The sequence below is a fragment of the Condylostylus longicornis genome, unplaced genomic scaffold, assembly GCF_029603195.1.
Source record: "Condylostylus longicornis isolate FDR11 unplaced genomic scaffold, ASM2960319v2 ptg000084l, whole genome shotgun sequence".
In the NCBI taxonomy this organism is placed as follows: Eukaryota; Metazoa; Arthropoda; class Insecta; order Diptera; family Dolichopodidae; genus Condylostylus; species Condylostylus longicornis.
This window is the reverse complement of record NW_026578052.1, coordinates 9738599-9760684: the sequence shown is the minus strand read 5'-3', so window position 1 is coordinate 9760684 and position 22086 is coordinate 9738599. Positions and strand designations below refer to the sequence as shown.

The following is a 22086-nucleotide window of genomic DNA, read 5'->3' as shown; positions in this document are numbered from 1 at the left end:
GTGTTTCTGCTGTTTTTGAAATTTCCCGTTATAATAACAAAGTTCGGAAGCATTGTAATTTACATTCAACAATTTCAATGACTTGGCTACTCTTCCACTCTTTCCACTTCCATATCAGTTAAGTTTATTTTTGGGCTATGAATTTCTTTTGAAAACTTTTAGTAGTAGTTTTTAAAACCTTGTTTTTGATTTAAAAAAACGTATATGGTTTAAAAATTCTTTAAACGCAAACTAAAACTCATGTTTTTTCTATGAAAAGTTTGGACGTGGTAGTAAAATATTTTTACCAAAAAAAAATTTATACCTGCTATAGCATATTTTCCTCCCTCGAATAGTCGAAGTATTTCTGTAGCGAAAATTAACTCAAAATATGTTCCGAGATGCATGTTTTCTCCATAGGAAGTATAGTGGAATGGTTTTAAAATTATTTAGAAGTCCCCGATATAGGTCGGAGTTCCTGTTTTAAACATTATTTACAACTCTGTCTTTTATTGGCCTTGTAAGGTTAAGGTCGGACCACCTTTTGGGTGGTCTAGTTCTATTCGGTTTGCTGATCATGGCAATTTTTGCAAGTCGGTAATTGTCACTCAATTTCTTGACGTTATGTCTCCAATGTCGCCGTCTGTTACGGGTGCAGCGAACCATATCGTTACTGTTTTTTCTTATGTCGGTACTGTTAATTTTTGCAAAATTACTTAGTTTTTATTTTTTCTTCTTCTTATCCACTTGCATTAGGCGGAGTGCCTGATTTGAACATTATTTACAACTCTGTCTTTTATTGGTTTTGTAAGTTTGAGTCCAACATTCGTGGCAATTTTTGGTTTGCTGTTCATGAAACTTTTGTAATTCGGTTGTGCCGCGGGAAGTACCGAGTTTTTCATCCCGCCTTATCTTGTCTCACTTCGACCACCATCTCTTTCCAAATTTTTTCCTATTTGTTTTATGCGCAATGACAAAATTAGTACTGTATATGTAAAAGTATAAGAAATAACTGAAAAGAACTTGAAAGTACGAAAACTTAATACATACGAAGGAATTAATTAGAAAAAGAAAAAGAGAAAAAAAATTAAATTGATATTAAATTAAACATTAGAAAAATAGTAGTATTTCCAACAGAGTTGACGTCTACATGACCCAACCCACCTGTATTGATTTTTGAATATCTGTATTTTCACTTGCATTGTAATTGACTATTTTCTTATTAAATGAATGTTTCATACTTACCTACTGCAACAAACGGCATTAACTGTAGGTCTTCCGAGATGATTGTTTACTCGAGCACAATTTTAGCTAAGTAAAGTAGCAACTTTAACCAAAATGATTTTTCGAAGAAATCTCAAAGAAATTATTTAATTACATAATATTATTTTAATTTTTATTTTAAATTGTGAAATCTCATTTTAGTAATATTTTTTCGTTTTTTTTCTGTCTTTTTTCTGTTTTTTGTTTTTCTTTTTGAAAAGTACAGTTGACAATTATTTTTTAATACAATATTTAAGTTATTTAGTGTGAAATTAACCTGTAAAATATGCGTAAATACTAACTTCCTGTAGTTTTTGATTTTTCTTTTGCCTCTTGTTGGGCTTTTTTTGATCTTTTCCATTTCATTCGTCGATTTTGAAACCAAATTTTTACTTGGGTTTCTGATAGTAGTAAACTACTAGCTACTTCGAATCGTTTTGGCCTAGATAAATACTTATTTTGCTTAAATTGTTTTTCTAATTCTAATAATTGTTGTGATGTAAAGGCTGTACGTGGTCTTCGTGTTTTCCCAAGAAGCGTATGATGCGAAAACGTAAGATCTGGAAAACATCGATGAAACATCCCACTTCGTGTTAAAAATTCAAATTGCAAATGAGCAGGAACATAGCCTGTTGTTTGAAACTATATAATTTTGTGAATGATAAGAAAAAGAAAGAAAATCATCAAATATTTTTATTAAACTCAAAACAAAACAAAAATAAAAAAAAATGTGAAAGGTTATAATATGTTTACCTCCGACGGATTTCCCGATGATGATTCTAAAGGTCTATGAAAAGCCGATGTTGTTGAGTATTGACTGTATGGATTATTATTTGAATATATTTGAAAATTTGGAGCTTTGATATAATCATCAGAATTATTTGGTTTAATGCATTCATTTCTTAAACTTGAATTTGAATCTGTTTGATGATACTCGCAACCGGGACTTATTGGTGGACTAGATTGAAAAGATGATGTACTTGGGGTTTCAGACCTGAAATAATAAAATTCTTTTTTAATCCTGAGCAATATATATATTTGAATAATCTAATGAGAAAGTAAGCTTGAGTTATTATCAAATCACAAAGTGTTAAAGGAATTTCTAAATTGCGTTAGTACTGCAACTTTAGGCAGACTTTTACAGTGAAATGTTTTTAGGTCTACTTATACTAAAGCGAAGAAATACCAGTCCACAGTGATCGCTAGTCCACAATGATCAAAGCTGACTTTCTTCTAATTAAGACAACAAACAATAAAAATTGAAATCTATTAAAATTAGGAATATTATACCTGACTTAATATAATCTACCTGGCTTAATCTAGAATTTATTTATTTATTTTTTTTTGTTATTATTTACAAACTAAATTTATACCTGTTTCAAACCTTAAAACTGGTCAAATAATTAATTTAAAGAGCCAAGTAGCCGCGTTACCTTCGTCCGTGTTTAGTAGACAGTCCTTGTTTGATTTGTATCTGCATGCTTTCATGAACTTCCCTCCTGTGTTTTCCTTTTACCTCTTTTAATACCTTTAAGTTATCTTCCGTGATTGTGTGATCCGTTTCATAAATATGTTTTGCAACCATAGAATCGAAAATCCGGTCAAATCCTACTCCCCTTGCACGTTTTATTTCACTTAAATGTTCCTTAAGTCTTGTTGTAACGGGTGTCTTCGTTTGTCCTATGTAAAATTTATCGCAATTATTACAATTGATTTTGTACACACCGCATCTTTCATGTATCTTCAATTTATCCTTAGCAGAATTTAACAAACTCCTAAGTTGATATTTACTATTGGTTTCCGATGTCCGAATATTGTGTTTCCTTAGTTGTTTATTTACCAAGTTTGTACACTGATGATCATAACTTAAAGATGCCCATGTTGTTCTTTGTTCTTCCAATATCCTGTTCTGTTTAAACAATGTGCTCATATTCTCCTGCTCAATTTTTCGTTTTTTCTTCCTAATGAGTTTGTTAATACGTTCAGTAGAATAACCGTTCTTCACAGCCGTGTCCAAAATGAAGTTTACTTCTGATCTATAGCCGTGTCTGTCCATCGGTGTGGTTAGCATTCTATGGATCATAGAGTTGAACGCCGCCATTTTATGTTTCGTTGAATGGTACGAATCCTTTGGAATGCATCTTTGTATTGTTGTTTTCTTCCTATATATCTTGAATCCAATTTTTTCATATTTTCTTTTCACCAGTGTGTCCAAAAAAGGTAACACTCCATTTTCCTCAATTTCGAATGTAAATTCGATGTTTGTATGTAATTTGTTGATGAATCTGTTCATATTCTCCAGTTCTTCCTTGTCCACTATCGCGAAGACGTCATCAACATACCGCATCAGAGAATCCTCCTCCATTCCAATTGTTCCAATGTAATAGAATACTGAAAAAAATTGCCTTGACTTCGAAAAGTTCGTATTCTAAATTGTAGAATTTTTTTTAACACTATTTAAAATTAGTCATTCCTGTTTTAGAAAAATATCAATCAATAATCCCGAAAAGTTTCATTGACTCACTTGTGACTTTCCGTTGTACCATTTAAAATTTTACACAGGTTATATTTGACCTCTTTAGTTAGGTGGGAGTTAGAAAGTGAGCTAACATTGCGCTAATAATTTTTTTTTCGCTTTGAGGGATAGTTCCTTTAATACATTAATGTATTTGAAAAATGAATACTAGAATTCGAGATGTTTTGAATTGAAGTGACTTTTCCCTTTCAAACGCCAATTTTATTTTATTTACTTTATATTATTGAGTAACAGAATAACTCAATTAAGAGTTTCAAATATAAGAGTTGAAAAATTGATATAAGATGCAGATTTAGTGTAATTTTTTTGGCACAAACCTTTGGAAACGCATAAAGGTTTAATTACTTAGAACAAGTTGCTGTATTGAATAATGGCATATGGTTAGAAAGTATCAATTTAGAACCATATTGTATGCGAAATTTATTTTAAACAAGCTGAACGATAGAGAGTCAAAACTTCATTAACTTCCTAATTAGAAAGGTGGACATCACTAGAAGGCATATATTTCAAGTATACGAATATTTTTACATTACAATTTTCAAAATGCAATGGGACCTCTTACAAACTATTAAGAAAATCAACAAAATAAAGTGTGAACTACGTTTCCGACAGTAAATTATTATAATTGTGGCTAATAGTTTAATTTAATACTAATAGTTGAATATTCATTCCCCTTGTTTTCAAAATAATAACACGGTTAATCAATTTTGTTTTTCAAATTTAAAGTTATACACAAGCATACCAATTCCGGACTATATTTATTTTGGCACATTCTCTTATATTTGTATTGTATGCACACGTATATTAAAAATGTACTTGTTGTCCTTAATTTGTTACAAGTCGTAATTCACCCTTTTTGTGTATATTTTTTTTATTTTATGATTTTTAATCCGACCGGATAAAAAATGTGAAAATGTATTATCACATTTAGAGTTTATCATCGAAAAAAGAGGGGGAAAAATTGTCAGAAGATTTTGTAGGAGGGTTGTTTTGCTTTACTGGTTTTTTTGCGTAATAAAGTACCGTATTATAATTTTATATCTTAAATTTTATAAAGAGCTTTTGTTGTAAACCAGCAGTTAAAAAATATTTTTGTGACATATGTGACAAATTTGTACCAAAAAAGAAAATAGAAAAAAATATCAAAAAAAAAAAAGGCAATCCGGTCAATCAACCAATTTATAGTTTTCCTAATTGCTTTTAATCGATATGAATATGTGTAAAAGAATTAAATCGAAAATTTATAGCGTGTCACTTTGATTTTCAAAAAATTTTTGTTGATTTTTTTTAATTACATAGTCTCGATAACACAACTCTTTTTCAACACTGAAAATTTCCGTAATAAAAATTATAATGCGTTAAAAAAAAGGGGGAAATATTTTTGGATCACCCTTTTAATTTTATTATTTAATATTTGCTTAATGTAATTAAATATGCAAAACAGTTATGATCCTTATTAAAATATTGATTAATATAGATTTTAAGTAGCGAAACACAAGTATATGTATATTTATTTATTGTACATTTCTGCATAGTAAACAATAAAAATTACCAATTCATTTATTATTCATGTTACATTTATGTTAATTACAGCTTCTCATTTTAAGCAACTTATTTTATTTGGAAAAGAGCAGCAAATTGTGTTCTAATTAAATATTTTGATCTGAAGAGTGGTAACTAAGAACAGTTAGAGTAAATTTTTATTGTTCTTAAGTTAGTTCGTAATGAAATTGTCAGAGTAAGTTTTTATTGTTCAATTTGATTTTTGGCCTTTGTGAAATTGAAGATGTAGCAAATAATGTCCAAATGAACTTTGGCTATTTACCATCGCTTCTTAAGGAGCAACTGTCTGGAACTGTTAAAGGCAGCTATCTATAATTTTATGACAGTGCTGAGAAAAATTTTAGTTTTTGATTTAGATATTTTTTAAATTATATTTTTTAAATTATGAATATTACCCTGATCATAAGTAAATACCCAGATATATCCACCAAGCAAGAAACAATTATATTTTGTGAAGTGCATAAAATGTGAATAGCCGTCTCCTCCTTGTCCAGAAAAATCAATAGTTTGTATAGATAATATTTTATCGGGCAATGGGTGATTTCGATTCATTCGAAGCAACTCTGAACTTACATGTTATTTACTTTACTATATCTAACGGTTTAGCTTCACCAACTTCTAACACAAAAACCCTAAAATTGCTAATTTAAATAAGATCACTCATCTAAATCTTCGGAATCAAGAGAAAATCCTATATTCACTGATATATCCAGCCGCGAAAATCCTGGATAGAGTTGAAATCAAAAACCGAAGCAAATAATCAAAAAGAGTGAATATCATTGTATAAAAAGAAAACAATATTGGCTTATCACCTAGTTAACTGGAAATAACAATTTTTAAATAAAAAATACAAGAAACCTGTCTTAATTTGCGCACAATCAGCACAATTGTCAGTTGTGGTTGATCTCAAATGTGTTCTAAAATATGATTAAATTATTATTGAAGTTGCTGCATTATGGAAGCATGACATCCTCCATAAATATACTAATTTACCTTTGACCACATTTTTTGGGAGTTGTTCCCTTAATACTAAGCTGGTTTGTGTACAATATTCATAATGAAACACGAATGCGTAATTTGTTTTTATTACAGGTGTTAAAAGTCATCGAGAGACAAAGATTTTGTTTTTGTTCCTGCGTTACTCCCATTTTTTTTCTTCTACCCATGCCATGTTAGCCGTGGCGATTTCTTTCTGTATTGTTCTTTGCCACGTATTTTTTGGCCGTCCAACACTTCAACCCTGCGGATTCCACTCCAATATCTGTCTTGCGATGGTTTCAGGCGGGTTAAAGCCCAAAGGTCTGTGTTGTTGATTCGTGTGGGCCAGAATACACGGCAGATGATCCTTAGGCTCCCATTTATGAATACCTGCATTTTATTTGTGTATTAATTTTTCACTAGCCATGTTTCGGAGCCATACAACAGGACCGTATCTTCTTTGACCCCTCCGGCTGTCGATATTATACTGACGAGGTAGTTGCATTGTTCAACATCTTATATAGCAGCCGTATTTATGACGGAGGGGATGGTGTTTGGTGCGTTGATTCGGAGTGATTTGGTTTTTCTTTTATTTATTTTCAGGCCGACCGCTGCTGCCCTTATATGTAGCTCGCTCAATTTTGCTTGCATATCTGAATATGTGTGGGACAGCAGAGCGATGTCATCTGCGAATTCTAAATCCTCCAGGCGGCTCGTTAAAGTCCATTGTATGCCCCTTGGAGTGGTTGTTAACTTCCGCATTATTTCGTCTAGGGCTATGTTGAATAGTAGCGAACAGAGACAAAGATTGGTGGGCTCAAATTTTCTTCAAACATGTCAATAGTGCAGAACTTTAACCAAAACTATGTGGTTACAACTTCCTAAAACTAATATTAGTTTTGCTCAATCGTGTTTTTGTATATCTATCATGTTTCAAAGGTCTTGTTCGTTTTAGTCTTTTTGCCTTAACCCGCTCATTTATAAGTTGAGAGGCTTCAATATTAACAAGCTGCTCAAAATGCTCTCTATGTTTCATAGGGCAGTCCCTTATTTCACTACTAATATTCGGGAAACCTAAACGCCCATGAATGTTGCTATTACGTACATACCAGGAAGGACACACTATATTACGAAAGACCTTGTTTTGGATAGTTCGTACTCCATTTGTATTGCTTGAAATCGTATTGCGCAAAATTCCATAGTATTTTAACCTCAATAGTTTTTAAAATTTACTCAAAATTATAAGACGAATACTTGAACTGACCGCCTCGATAGTAATACATTTGAATTTAATGGACTAATGAATAGACATAACTTAACCAATTCAGAATTCAACATTGAGCAATATATTCCTATGTCTCGCATAAGTTTAGATTATCCGTAATTAGAAACGGAATTGTTTATTGCTAAAAGTTTGTAATATTGTGTTTTTCAATATTGTATACATTTCCATTTTTAATTTGAAAAGTGTTTTAAAAGAATATGCTCATATTCGGTAAAGAGAATTGGACACTGTCAAAACACAACAATAGCATGACTATTTATAAATAATATTCTAGACGAGTCAACTCTTTCTTCTCAAATAATTTTTCACTCAAAATAATTTTTGGCTATATAATATTCAAAACTTAAAATCTAATAAACAGTTTAAGTAAACTACCAAATTCTTAAAAAATTAAAATAAGTAAACAAAAATTTTGACATAATTAATTTTAACTTTTGTTTTTTATTTAAAAAAACATAATTATTATTCTAAAATATAATTCATACCTAGGTAAAATTGTTTCTGTATTTGATATGAACGTTGAACTTCCATGTGATCTAATATCACGATTTTGTTCTGACATTGATAAAACAACCAAATCATTTTGATCACTACTATTATTAGTATTGTTACTATTATTATTATTATTATTACTGTTGTTATTATTATTATTTATATTAATATTACTTAAATTTTCAGTATTTTGATGATTTTCTTTAATTAATGGACCTTTACTATTTGCAAGTAAAGCATCAATATAAAATGACATTTTCGGTTCTTTTTTAAATGATTTTGTAAATGGAAAAACTAATTTTTCCCTATTATTACCATCAAAATTAATATTATCTTTCATATCGATATTATTATTAATATTATTACAAGAACTAGTTGTTTCACATACTGCTGTATTTGATGACTGTTGATTTTGTTCAATTTTATTAATATTTAAATTTCGAAATTCTTGTTGTTCCTGTAATTCTTGCATTTGTAATAATTGTGATAATCTTGATGTCATTTGGATTTTTCTTGTTTTGGTTATTTTTTTTTAATTTATTAATTTTAAAATTTAAACACTTAAAAATGTATTTTATGTTAAAATTTTTATATTTTTTTACAAATTTTATTTTTTTAATTTACACTTATAAGAGAATAAAAACGAAAATTTTATATCTGAACATTTTCAATTTTATTTTAATTATTACTATTTAATTTCTATAGAATATTTAAAATTTAAAAATTTTATTATAATTTTTCGTTTATAAAATACAACCGTTCACTCAAATGAAAATTGCTTTATCACATCACTTAATTTTAACTTCTCTTTAACTGAGAAGAGAACATAGAACATAAAAAATAATAGAAAAAAAAAACAAAATTATTGTCATTTCATTCTCTAATAAAATAATCTCAACCTTAAATTTATAAATTAATAAGGATATAAGTATGTATGTATGTGTGTATAATAATATATTAATTTTTGTTAAATTGAAGTTATCAACTATAATTAATTTTTTATTTAAAAAAAAAAATAATTTTATTATATTTTTCGATGTGATTGCTGCGAATAATCCAAACTATCATTGATAAACATTTCAAACGAATTAAAAGGAAATAAAAAAGGACTTATTTTTTTTCTTGTTAATATCCTCTGAATTGTTATTGGTTAAAAATGGGTGTGGTTAAAATCACTCTACTATGTGTATATGTATATGTATATGTAAATAAAACAGCGCATTAAACTAAAATAAACGGCTTTTTTATATTGTTTTTTGAATGGTATATAAAAGCAGGCGTGGTGTAAAAGGATATTGTAATTTCAATAACATTATAATTTTTTAAAACAAGTTTTTTCCAAAAAAAAAAAAAATAAGCAACAAAATTTGATAACATTAATATAAATTTCAATTTTTTTTTATTGTTATATTTTGGTTTCTTTTTGTATTTTATATGTACTTTGTATATTGAATACAAAAACTTTTCTTCATATCCTTTTCCAGGATAATAAGTACCTACATATGAATGTATATACATATATTAAAAACGAATTTACAGAAACAAAATTACCTACATACATGTAAAATAATTTTAAGAGATACGAATTGGAAATTTATGTACATACATACACACATTAACATAAATTATATTATATATAGTATATATGTATGTATATTTATATTGCGTGTTTAAAGTGCTAATGTTATTTGGTAATTTTATATTCATCTAAACCAATATGTCAATAGATTACTAAAAAATATAATATACAATATAATTGAAATACCTGCCTGCCTTTCATATAAGAAGAACAAAAAGTAGTAGAAGAAGAAGAAGAATAATAAGAAGATGTGGCAATAAAAATAACATCAAAGACGAATAAATGGATAATAAACAAGACATAATGCATTTTAAATAATGACCATTTAGATAATAATAAATATAATAAATAAAATACGAGTAATAAGTATTATTGGTATAAGTAATAATGAAAATAAAAATTATTCAAGTATGTAGGTATTTCTGTTTTGTTTTGTAAAAACTTTTCATGTAATCATAATCTTATGTATTTGAAAAGTTAAAAAATACGCAATGGCGTGTTAATTAATATTTTATACAGTATATGTATGGATGTATGCGTGTACATATCTGGTATGAAAAGATGTATGTATATGCTTTAATAAGAATGTAAATAAAATATTTTATTATGTGATACCCATTATAGCAAAAAAATAATATTAAATTGAAACAATTATGAATAATAAACAATTTAATTAATGAAAATTAATTAATTATATTATGCATGTTTTTATAATTCTTTCATTGTGATAATTTTGAAATCTAGTTAAAAAATTTTTAAAAAATGCAAATTTATTATAAAATTTATTTTAATAATAAATTTTTTAATTTTTGAATTGTATAACTTAAGGTTTGCTTAATTATATACCAAAAAACAATACGAAAATGACTTTAACAAAGGTAATCTTGAATAAAAATACGCAGTTTTTAAATTGATATCGTAATATCACATAAGGATTACAATTAATAAAGAGAAATCAAATAAATATTAAATAAAATATTAAGCCTAATTTTTATTGGTAATAAATAAAGAAGAAAATTTAAAAATAACTAAATAATTTAAACAATTATTTTTAAAATATTTGGTAACAAAGATAAACAACTGCTATTATGGCAGTAAACGGGAAAGTAAACGAGAAGAAAACAAATTTAATTAGCCTCCCATGGGAATGCCTTAAAAAAATTTTCCGGCGGACATTTTGTTTTCCATTGCAGTCTAAATTAAATTACAAACCAGTCAAAAAATATGCGGTAAAGTTATTAGCAAGAAATTTTTATCTATTAATTGTCACACATCAAGTTCAATTTTCGAAATATTTTTTCTGATAGGTACGCGGTTTATTTGACTTTTCTTTTTTATGGACATAGGTATCCAGATATGGTCATAAAAGGACTATTAATGTTATTGACTTAATCTAATCGTAAATTAAGATCGATTAAATGTGTATGTTGCCCACAAAATGTTTTGTCGAATTTTGGATAACCATCCTGTCTAACCTTCAGTTGAATTTTTACCATGTCAGGCGTGAATCCTGTATACATGGTTATTCCTAAGACCGGATCATCCTTAATAAAAAGTCTCTGTAAATTCTGTGGGTCAGCTTCCACCCTGCGTCGTCCTCGCCAGAGAAAAGTAGGTACATCGTTAACCTAGCTTCCTCCACTATATAGAGGTGTAGTAGCGGGCACCCAATCATCGTGTTCAGCACAGTGATAAGAGCCGTCTTGCCCCTACTATACTTTCTAGGCAGACTAGCTTTTGCAATTTGACCTACACACTCGTCCATTGAACATTAAGGGACCACACGGTAGATGCGTAGGTCACGATTGGCCACCACTGCACCTGTCAGGCGGAGCAAGGGCCGTGTATAGCCACAATGCTATCCAAGGACAAATGAGCCAATTACAATTACCAATAATATTCGATATCGAACCAACAAAAGTGAACAATAAATATCAATAAACTTAAATATTTAGCAGGTTAATAAATATTTTGTCGAATTTTGGACAACAACCTTGCGTAAATATTAGCATTAGTTTAGTCAGGTGCGAACATGATTAAATCAACAGAGAATTTTATGCTGAGCAAGAATATATTGTAGAGGACTTTTTAAAATGGTTATGAACTCCATACTCAATAGAACAAAAATATTTCACTGAGTCTCAAATAAAAATGAAATATTTGAGATGTTTCTGGAACGCACCAAATACGCAACATTAAGTTCCAAATCTATAATGCGTAGTTGTAAATTTTATAGGTAAACTCATCTCAGAAACTAGCATATGACCGCGATAATTGTTACATTATTACTTTTCTATAAAAATTTTGTGATAAAGCAACCAGGAAGTGAGCGAAACAATAACAGAAACTTATTGCAATTTATAACAGAGATTTCTAATTCGTGGTGGACTGCAAGATGACACTTAACTGGGAAAAAAAAATTAAAATTTAAGTCTTTAAATAAATAAAAACAAAATGCCACATAACCATAATCCCTGATATATTCTAAGCTTGTAGGATATTATGCAGAGTTTTTTCTATATCTCTATAAGGCTTTGCGATTTTTTGGTAGGTCTTCCCAATGGTCTGTTTCAAGATCTGCGATAGTGTAACGTCGATTTTTGAAAAATTTAAAATTGGAATACACAACGTATAATAAAACTTTACACATATGTATTCCAATGGAGACATATATTTGTAAATTTGTAGAGGTTTTCAACGTCATCGGTATAGTTCTTTTTTTAAGCTATTGGAACTTTCTTCAGAATTCGGAGGCAAAAGCCAGCTAACAGAACTTACACACGGTACCAAACAATTATATTCAAACTACTCTTTTCACTCCGTTTTTAAATTTCCTTAGGTTTCGCATTTCGCAAAACCTGGTTTTGGAAACCTGTTCCTACAAAAATTGAACTTTCGAACGGTACCTCTTGTAAACATATTTGACAACCTCAGGTTATGACATTTTCCGACTAATAGTAGAACAGAAATAGCGTACACTTTCAGCAGAATTTGACAATATTACGCAATCAAATAAGCAAACGAAGCTTGCTATAGGATTCTATTGCAAAATACGTAACTCATCTTTTCTAGATGAACTTTAATTAAAGAACAGCGAAAAAATATTTGAGTGAGTACTTATTGACGTGGATGACAATTTTAATAAAAATTGTTAAATGGTAATTTTTCAACTCTGGTCAGGTCACTATAAAAACTATATTTAATATTATATTATATGTATATCGTAACTTATTAAAGAATAGCATAAAATAAAATATTTTATATAAATGTAATTACTATAGACCCATCGCCGCCAGCCAATTGGAAACCTTGTTGCCCACATGTCTTTTGTGGCTGGTCATCCAAATGAAAATATCGTCCTGATGCTAATTCCAAAGTGTAGTAAAGCAACTCCAACCTGGATGCAACTTGAGTCGTTTGCAACTCTCGCCGGCTTAATGTCCAAAAAAATAAATAGGTAGTACAATTTTTAAACTCTCTTTCTATATTGGCTCTCAAACAGATTCCTTCTTGACCTAGTTCGTGAACCACCCTAACAAAGTTGTACCGCGGCAGACAGAAATTCAATATGGTTATTCTCAGGATAAGATCACCCGCAATGAAGTTTCTGTGAGTTCTGTGGGACTGCTGCCGCCCTGCCATGTCCTCGCCATTATGAAGTCGGTAATCTGTTAACCGAGTTCCACTCGCCATATAGAGGTGCAGTGATAGCATCCAAATCATCATCTCCAGTGCAATATAATTACTTCCAGGCGGGCTACCCTTTAGAGTTTCGGCAGTTTGGCCTGTATTTTAATCTGCGTACCATTCGATTGATGCCATAGATAGTGATGAGCTAGCGGGGGCATGAATAGCCACAATGCTATCCTAGGCTGATATCCAAATAATTTTCGATATCAATAAACTTAAATATTTAATATAAAAAAACAACTTCGGCGAGCTAATCACCCGCCTAGCATAACCCATTTTCTATTTATAAAACTGCGGTATGATTGCTATGATTTTATAGCAGTGTTGTATCTCTCCTGAAACGGTAAGAAAAAAAAATTAATTATGACTTGAAATGATAATGAATGGACGCCTTTGTTAATTAAATAACATTAAACAATTTTTTGATATAACCTAATAATTTTTAACACAATCGACATTGAATTTTTTGAATTATTGGCAACTAAAGCTTTGTATAAATAACAGCTTGCTATTACAAATTACTGAATCAGATGGAATTCGAGAGATTATTTTACGTAAGTTCCGTTCTCCTAGGGACCCGTCATTAGCCCATCTTCAATTGATTCTATTCTTTTGAGGTTTTTTTTTTCGTTTGGAAGAAAACTTCCGATACGCCTATGCATAAGAACAGAAAGAAATATATAGCAAATTTGGCCATCCTCACATTTCGAATTGATGGTACATGTTGACCACCATTTTCATTCGTTATATTCTATTTCGTAGTTAGTATATATGTGTCGACACGGATTTTGAAAATGAAATAAACAGTGACAATATTGAAAGCTAAAATAATTTTCGCAAATAATATGGAAGATTAATATCAGATTGATATAATTTATGCTAACATAAAAAAGTGTTTAAGATTTTATAAAGTTTCGTGTTTACTCTGCATGATTGGTAAAATATTATCTTTTAGTATTTTCACTTCGAAGTTTGTTTTGGCTGACTAAATGAAAAGTTAAATGTATCATTTTTTTGCGGTGACAGATTAAACTATTCTTAGGGGCGGCCAATCTAATAGATGCTTTAGCCTGGGAAAGAACCAACATAAAAACTTGCAGAATGAAAGTTTCTATATCTAAAGATAGAGCACTAAATATTGACGGAAACTGGAGGATTTGTAAGTCTGTGAGGGTGGCGTTCTGCGTACGAGAAAGGAAAAAGTTTTAGTACAAAGATCTGCGCCCTTAAGTCCTTAGTGACATAACTTAACTATTGTGTATTAAAAAAACCCTGGTTCGTTCAGTTTTTGTCGTTAATATGAATACGCCATATTTACATTGAAAAAAGAACATCAAATTCAAACGAAAAATAGAATCTCCTGTTTTTGAATTCGAACCATAAATATTATAAACATGATTTCTCTTAATTTATTGACAATATTATAAATCAAAAACCCGTTCCATTTGTAAGAAAATTTTTTACGATACCAAACCGTCGGAAAAATTAATTTAAATTAAAATGTACTTACAACAAGTTTACTACACAATTTGTGTCAAACATTGAATGGTGTCAAAAATCGGAAAATAAAACAATTTGCATTCTTGATAATTGCGTTTTTAAACGCTCTTTTCAGTTTTGTTTCCCATATTTCAATAAAAAATATTGAAATCAATGGTATTAAAATTTGTCCTAAAAGACACGAAGGAATAGTCTTTATGTAAAAGTTGTGACAAATTTTCTTTTATATCTATTTGAATTTGAGCTCTATTGAGCCTAATTGAGGCTCTAAGAATTATTTACATACTATTAAAAGATAACTTTCGTCATGAGCAATCCATATATAAGCTGCCGAACTTGGTCTATGTTTATTATAAAAAGTGAAATAAACTCATTACTCACAGTGAATATATTTTGTTCAAATTCCCTAAAAATGATTGGATAATATAAATGAAATATTGTTATAATATTTAAGAATTAAATTACAAATTTGCATTACAATTAATTTTAACAAGCAATTATATAAATTTACTCAAGTGAAAAATAAAATATAATTGAACAAATTATTAATTATTTTATTTTAATAAATTTCAAAATTTTTTACTCCATACATATTCAAATTTTTAAAATATTTAAATAAATTTAAAATTAATTTAATTAAAATAAAATTCGTAATGAATAAAATTTCATGATAATTTAAAAAAAAATCTTAATTTAACAATATAACAAAATGGAATATGTAAAAATAATGTGTAATAAATAATTAATTAAATCTTTGAGAAATACAATAAAAAACAAAACAAAATAAAATAATTAGCAAATAAGCATTTATAATAAATAAAATGTACTAAATGTACGACTAAGGAATAATAAAAATAGATCACAATTTAAGTCTTTTTAAATTTTTATTTAATTTGATTAAATGTTTTAATGTATGAGTATTATGTACTGTTATACACGTACATATATGTATATATTTCCATTATATATGACCAATATATAATAGAGCCTATGTTGTATATAAAAAATTTTAATTCATTATGTAATAGAACTTATATCATATTGTCGTATATAGTGTCGTATAGAGAGATAGAGTAACTAACTATATGAAATTTCTTAAAGTGAAACCTTACCACCGGAATGGAATAACGGTATTGTATTTTACACATATAGAAATTTTTAACATTTTTTTTTTCTTCCTTATTTTTTTTTTAAATAATGTTTTATCTATATGTATAAATATGTGTAGTAAAAAGTTAAATTAAACATTTAAACAATAATACTAAAATAATAAAAAAAAATAAAAAAATAATTCTGCGCATGTTTCTTTTAAATTGTTATTTTTTTTTTTTTAACTGATGAGAGGTTGAGATTTGTATACCCTCTCCTAAATTTAATTAAATAATATACAATAAATGTAATACCTATATATGTATAGAAACTGTTATATAAATTTTAGTATAAGAGATGAGCATATGCGAGGGGTGTTAATTTGCTAACTTCTTTATGATTTAATTATCACTATTTTTCCCATCTGTTCTATATAAACAACATTTTTATATATATACACAAACATACACATTTTCAAATGTATAGAATAAAAATATTTTTCTCCATACGGATTCAACAAACAAACAGAGATTAATGTGGTTATGAATCGTAAAATTTTAATTTTTAAATAGCCTGCAATCGTTTATCCTAAATATTTTTATAAGAAAAAAAAAACAAATTCTGTAATAATTACAAGGGAGGAACAAGAGAATTTAGAAGAAGATGTGAAAAATAAAAAACAAAAAAAAAATATAAAGCAATTTTTTGTTTATATTGTTGAAAAATTAATTTGAGGGTTCTTATGACTCTAAATGCTGGTAAATTATTCATTTTAAATATTATTAGCTTAAATAAAAAAGGAAAAATCAAAAATAAAAAGAACAAGTATTAAAGATGAAAATATGAAAAGGGAAACGAAAAGATTATCTTCTGCAAACAATTATAATATAAAAAGTTTATTACAAAATTTTTATTTACATACATACATATATATACATTTATATACAAAAATTACATTGACTGATTATATAGAGTATAGAGAGGTATATATCTATGTATGTATACGTATTAACAAATCAATATATCTTATCGTTATTACCAGTTTACTTAAACTTAAATCTATAAAGGATATCTTAAATTGTTTTACACACTTTTCATATAAAAAAAAAAAAAAATTTGGTGTGATCAGGACATAATCGATCGCGTGCCTTTATTCTGAATATTCGAAGTTATATTATAGTATTGGTAAAAAGTAGTCCAATGCCTTTTGAAGACTTATTACAAATACTAAGAAAGTTCATGCGGAGTCTCATGAAAAACACGATCTTCATTATAACGGACAGTAGAGTTGTAGGGTCTCTTCCCCTAATGTGTTGGACCCTAATATAATTATTGGAGGAATGTGTCGAAGCTCTTAATGTCCTGACTATGCACAACAAGATAATCTTCATGTTGGTGTTGGAACATTACGGCATAGGTGGAATCAAGAAAACTCACGGCCATACCCGAAGAGAACTGGCGACCCTATTTATTGAACCGGGGCCATGCTTTGAAAGGAAGAAGCCATCCTTCTTTATCTAGAAGGATGGTTTTGGCGTTTAAACGATTGGAAGGCGCGAACTAAGGTAGAGCACTAGAACGGTTGTCCGAACTTTTTGTAATCCAAAATTTATACCTCTCTCCAGTACGGAGATATAATTCTTTTCAAGGAGATATAACTCTTTGCCAAGAAGAAAACGAGACTGTGGTGAAGTGCGGGGCGGCGGCTAAAATATTTTGGGAGGGAATTTTTTACTTTGTGACAATGGCGGAATTCTCACTTTTTGACATGTTTTCAGTGCTGCATTTTGTAAAAAACCTAGTTATTAGGCTAATGTAGACGTGGATGAGAATCACAAAAGATCTTATTGGTCGACCTTAGAAGCGCCAAACGGTCTCGACCCTGTTGATTATAGTTTATTGCATAAGAGGAGAGTAGTGAATAGTGTTCCGAAATAAAAAATTTTTTCTGGAACTGTATTTTTTAAATATTGCTACTGTCTGCGGGTAAATTGCCAATAAGCATGTGAATTCATTCTGTATCAGTTGATATATAATCAAATTTTAATTGATTTATTTCGTTTCGAAAGTGAAATGAAGTAAAAGAAATATTTAAACAAAATTAGTTCAGCAAAAATTTACATACATACACAAGTGCACAATCTTGTCAACATTAATTAATTTACATTTCTTCATCACACGATACGTGAAATTCAGTGCCGTCTCAATACATCCCTTATAGTATACAATGCGGTAGGTAAAAAATAAAATAAAAAAAATTACCATTTGTTACGGATTTCATTTGTAATTTTTAATCTTTTTGTGTTTTTTTTTTTAACACATATGACAATTAAATATAAAAGAAAATTATTTACAAAATACGTTTCATATAAAAATGCATACATACATATAACCATAACACATTCATTAAACTTTTAAATATTTTCAACCCCTTATTATTACTGTTATAATTAAAACGATTTTACAGGTTGTTAAATGGTATGCAATGCAGGTTAGCCATTTGAACAATACAAAAAGTCAAAAATTCCTTTGTGTTTTTTAAACAAAAAAAATTTTTTTTGTTGCTGTACACTTACATTTTTACCCAAATTAATTTTTTCCATCTTGTTCAGTTCAATTGTTATAATTAAAGTAATAATGATATTTAAATTAAATATCAATGAAAAATAATAGCAAAAAAAACAAAAATATATTTTTTGCAATTAAATTTGTATAATATTTAATTTTTAAAAATAATAAGAACCCATACACACCATGCTTAGATTTTGAAAAATGATATTAACGATTTGGCAAAAAAGGCCTATTTTTGCGATGAATAGCTGAAATAAAAGGAAATATTGCAAGTAAATAGAAATCTTTAAAAAAAAATCTTCATGTAATACCTACATATATAAAGTAAATAAAGATATGTAAATCGGATTGGACACGAAACTAACGTTCAATAAAAGCTGCAAATCTAGTTGACAATTAGATAAATTTGGCCAATAATTGACTAACATTTAAAAAAAATAAATTTGTTTGGAAATTATTGGAAAAATTAGAAATTTTCCAATATCTATATAAAAAAATGAATATAGAATTTGAAATACGAATAAAATATACAAGTTCTCAGAAATGTTCGTCAGTTGACTCCGATGGCAAACATAATTCAAATATAAAATTTCAAGAAAATTGCTTGATTATTTCTCTATATATGCGTAAAAGTATAAATTTGGCCCATGGTAAAAGTCCAGTTACTGAAACTTGATTTCTTCTAAAAGTTAGATGGTTATTGCCAAAAGAAGCTTATATATAAAATTTCGTGTTCATCTGTTGAATACTTTCAAAATCGGGTCGAAAAGAAGTCTACTTCCTGAGACCTCACATATACCAAAAGTTGATCAATCCATGACTTATCCAAAGTAAACTCATTACGTATGTGTAAATTTTCACTAAAATCGGTTCATTTGAACTTCAGATTCGCCCGTGCACACATAGACCGGCAGACCGGCATCTTTATAAAAATACATAGCTGAATTACGCTTCCCTACCATGGGCAAGTGCGTTTGCTCCGAAAACCTCGATATACAAAATTTCATGCCATCACATAACCTCCGTTATTGTATGCAATGTAGTCGATAAAAATATACTGACTATAGAAAAGTAAAATTAGCCGTATATTTCAATCGCTATGCACAAAAAAAGTTAAATTTCTTCTTAATTACCCTCCTAGATGTATGCTACGAAATATGTATAAAAAAAACTTTCGAAAATATTGAAATTTAATTTATAGAATTACACTTTTGTCTCGAGAGGTCACTTAGATCTATAAGATCTTATAAATACCGACGGTGTATAGCAATGCAACTATTTGTGAAGGATTAAGTGCATTATTATTTACTTGATGTTTAACCAATATTTATTATTCTTAGATTTATTATAATTATTTGATTATAGTCCTAAAAACGGAAATTAAACTTTAAATTCAGTTATTCAGTTGATTATTAATGTAACCGCAAGTCCTGCAACTTTACTTTTACTTGAAACACAATTATTGAATTTGTTAGCCAAAATAGGGTAATTTATTTATTTATTTATTTATTTTTAATGCTGTTTCAAAGGCATAATGTTTTTGAATATTTTTGTAATAACAGTTTACCTATATGTATAAGAATTTTCCTCTAACTACAACTGCTATTATGTAAGCACTATGATTTTTTAATATTTTAATTTGAGTAGAATAAAAAATAGTGTGAAAAATCTTTAGTATATATAGGAATAAATTGCTTGTATATGCCGTCGCTTTACTACTAAAGTCTTGCAGCTCAAAATGAAAATGAAATATATTAGATTTTATTACGATCTTTTATATTGTTCTATGATTTTATTTTGTAAAATATGTGAACTACAAAATATAAAGTCCTTTTTATATTCTTATAAGTGAAATCTTTATGTTTTAAATTTAATTATTACCGTCGGAAATATTTTGTAAAAGCATATTGTTCGGAAAAATTCTGTAGAAAATTTATCTTCCATACGTAGTGCGATTGTTCTCATCTCTATATAACAGTTATGTAAAGATAAGCAATAACTTTGTTATAATATAATCGTAGCAACGACTAATGAAACTTAAATCTTGACACTGATGCTTCGAACTTTCAACTTATAAAGCTAACGTGCCAACAATATGTATATGACAGTTTCTATTTGCAAAACTCAGATTTCCTTCTCTTATAATTTAAAATTATTTCTAATCTAATTACTCATTTTATAAAGCTTAACATTCCATTTATTTTTTCATTTTTAAATATTTAAAAAACAAAAATTTGACTAATTAAAAATGAAGAAAAAAAAATACAAGATAAGCACAAAGACACAACAATAAAAATTTTGTTTAGATTTTATAATAAAAAATTTTCTATATTTTTTTTCACCCTTAATAAGAAATAAATTTTTGCTTAAATTCCATTTTGTGGAAAAACAAATTATAGAAAAAGTTAGGACCAATATCCTTAATTTTGGGGGGGTTCCATTTCGAAACGGAGCAAAAAAAGAATAAGAAAACGTTAAATAAACAAACATTCAAAAAATATCAAAAATTTTATAACACCATGCTGATTGCCTATAAAGGCTAATTTTAAACAAAACCAGAATGTTATGAAAATATCTGAAAATAATCCCAATTTGAAATCTCCGGGAGATCGACACCTAATTTTGCATCGATTGACAAACCAAAAATCTTATCTTTAAGATAAAACAATCTTTAATTTTCAAGCCGAATTCTTATTAGTATTAACTTGATGTTTAACCAATATTTATTATTGGTAAGATTTATTATAATTATTATAGCAATATTTTCACTAGAAAATTCTGAAAACCAAAAAAAAAATTTAATACACTTGTATCTACCGAATGTGAAATTACTATTATAACGAAATCTGTCAATAAATCTATATATATCTATTACTACCAAGAGATTGCCAGCTGTTCCGTCAGACACAGGGAGGGTGGGTGTTGGAATCCGAAGATTTACACTTCCTGCGAGAACGGCCGATCTGATCACGTTCTATTATATTTCAAAATTGAACATCAACAAAAACTTTTCTGCCCAGCTTCCTTCTCGTGATCAGGGAGGGGGCTGGCTCCTTTGAGAGCTTTCAGTTAGCTTTATTCGTCGATGGGTCCAAGAATGGGAAAGAGTCGGTCCTGTAGTTTTCCCCTTGACGCATAGGGTATCCGAATCAAATCGACTCCCTAACGAGTCGAGTGGCTTTCACACGGATTTTTTCGCTATACTGAAGGTATGCCCTAAGGACACCAATGTTGTTGCGAGCTGGCGAAATTGTGTGATCTCCATATTTTCCCAATTCTTTGGGTCCCAAGTGTGGCTCAGTTATCAAAACTGTGAAAACGAATATGTATAGATATTATCAATCGCAGGTGGAAAGCCCTGTCTACATGCGAGACGGCAATAAAAATATGGGTAAAATACGACCTTAGGAAATCGAGTGGGTTCTTGGTTATGTTTGGGAGTTTGAACGGAATATTGGCCGTTGAAGGAGTTACGCTAGGACTACGCTTCAAAACGACGTGTCACAGCTATAGGAAGATGGAAAGAAGGAGACTTTTTTTCACTAACATTGTCAGTACCCG

General features: G+C 28.8%; 1 protein-coding gene across 1 annotated transcript; it reads right to left on the bottom strand.

Annotated features, from left to right (window-relative positions):
- Window positions 1–1539: 1539 nt before the first annotated feature.
- Window positions 1540–8598, bottom strand: LOC129613615 (homeobox protein Hox-C5-like). Its single transcript, XM_055527746.1, has 5 exons — window positions 8463–8598; window positions 8392–8401; window positions 8090–8215; window positions 1996–2236; window positions 1540–1884 (listed from the first exon to the last, which is right to left on the bottom strand). Exons 1-5 carry the CDS (start codon window positions 8596–8598, stop codon window positions 1540–1542), a joined length of 858 nt encoding a protein of 285 aa, XP_055383721.1.
- Between the last annotated feature and the right edge of the window lie 13488 nt (window positions 8599–22086).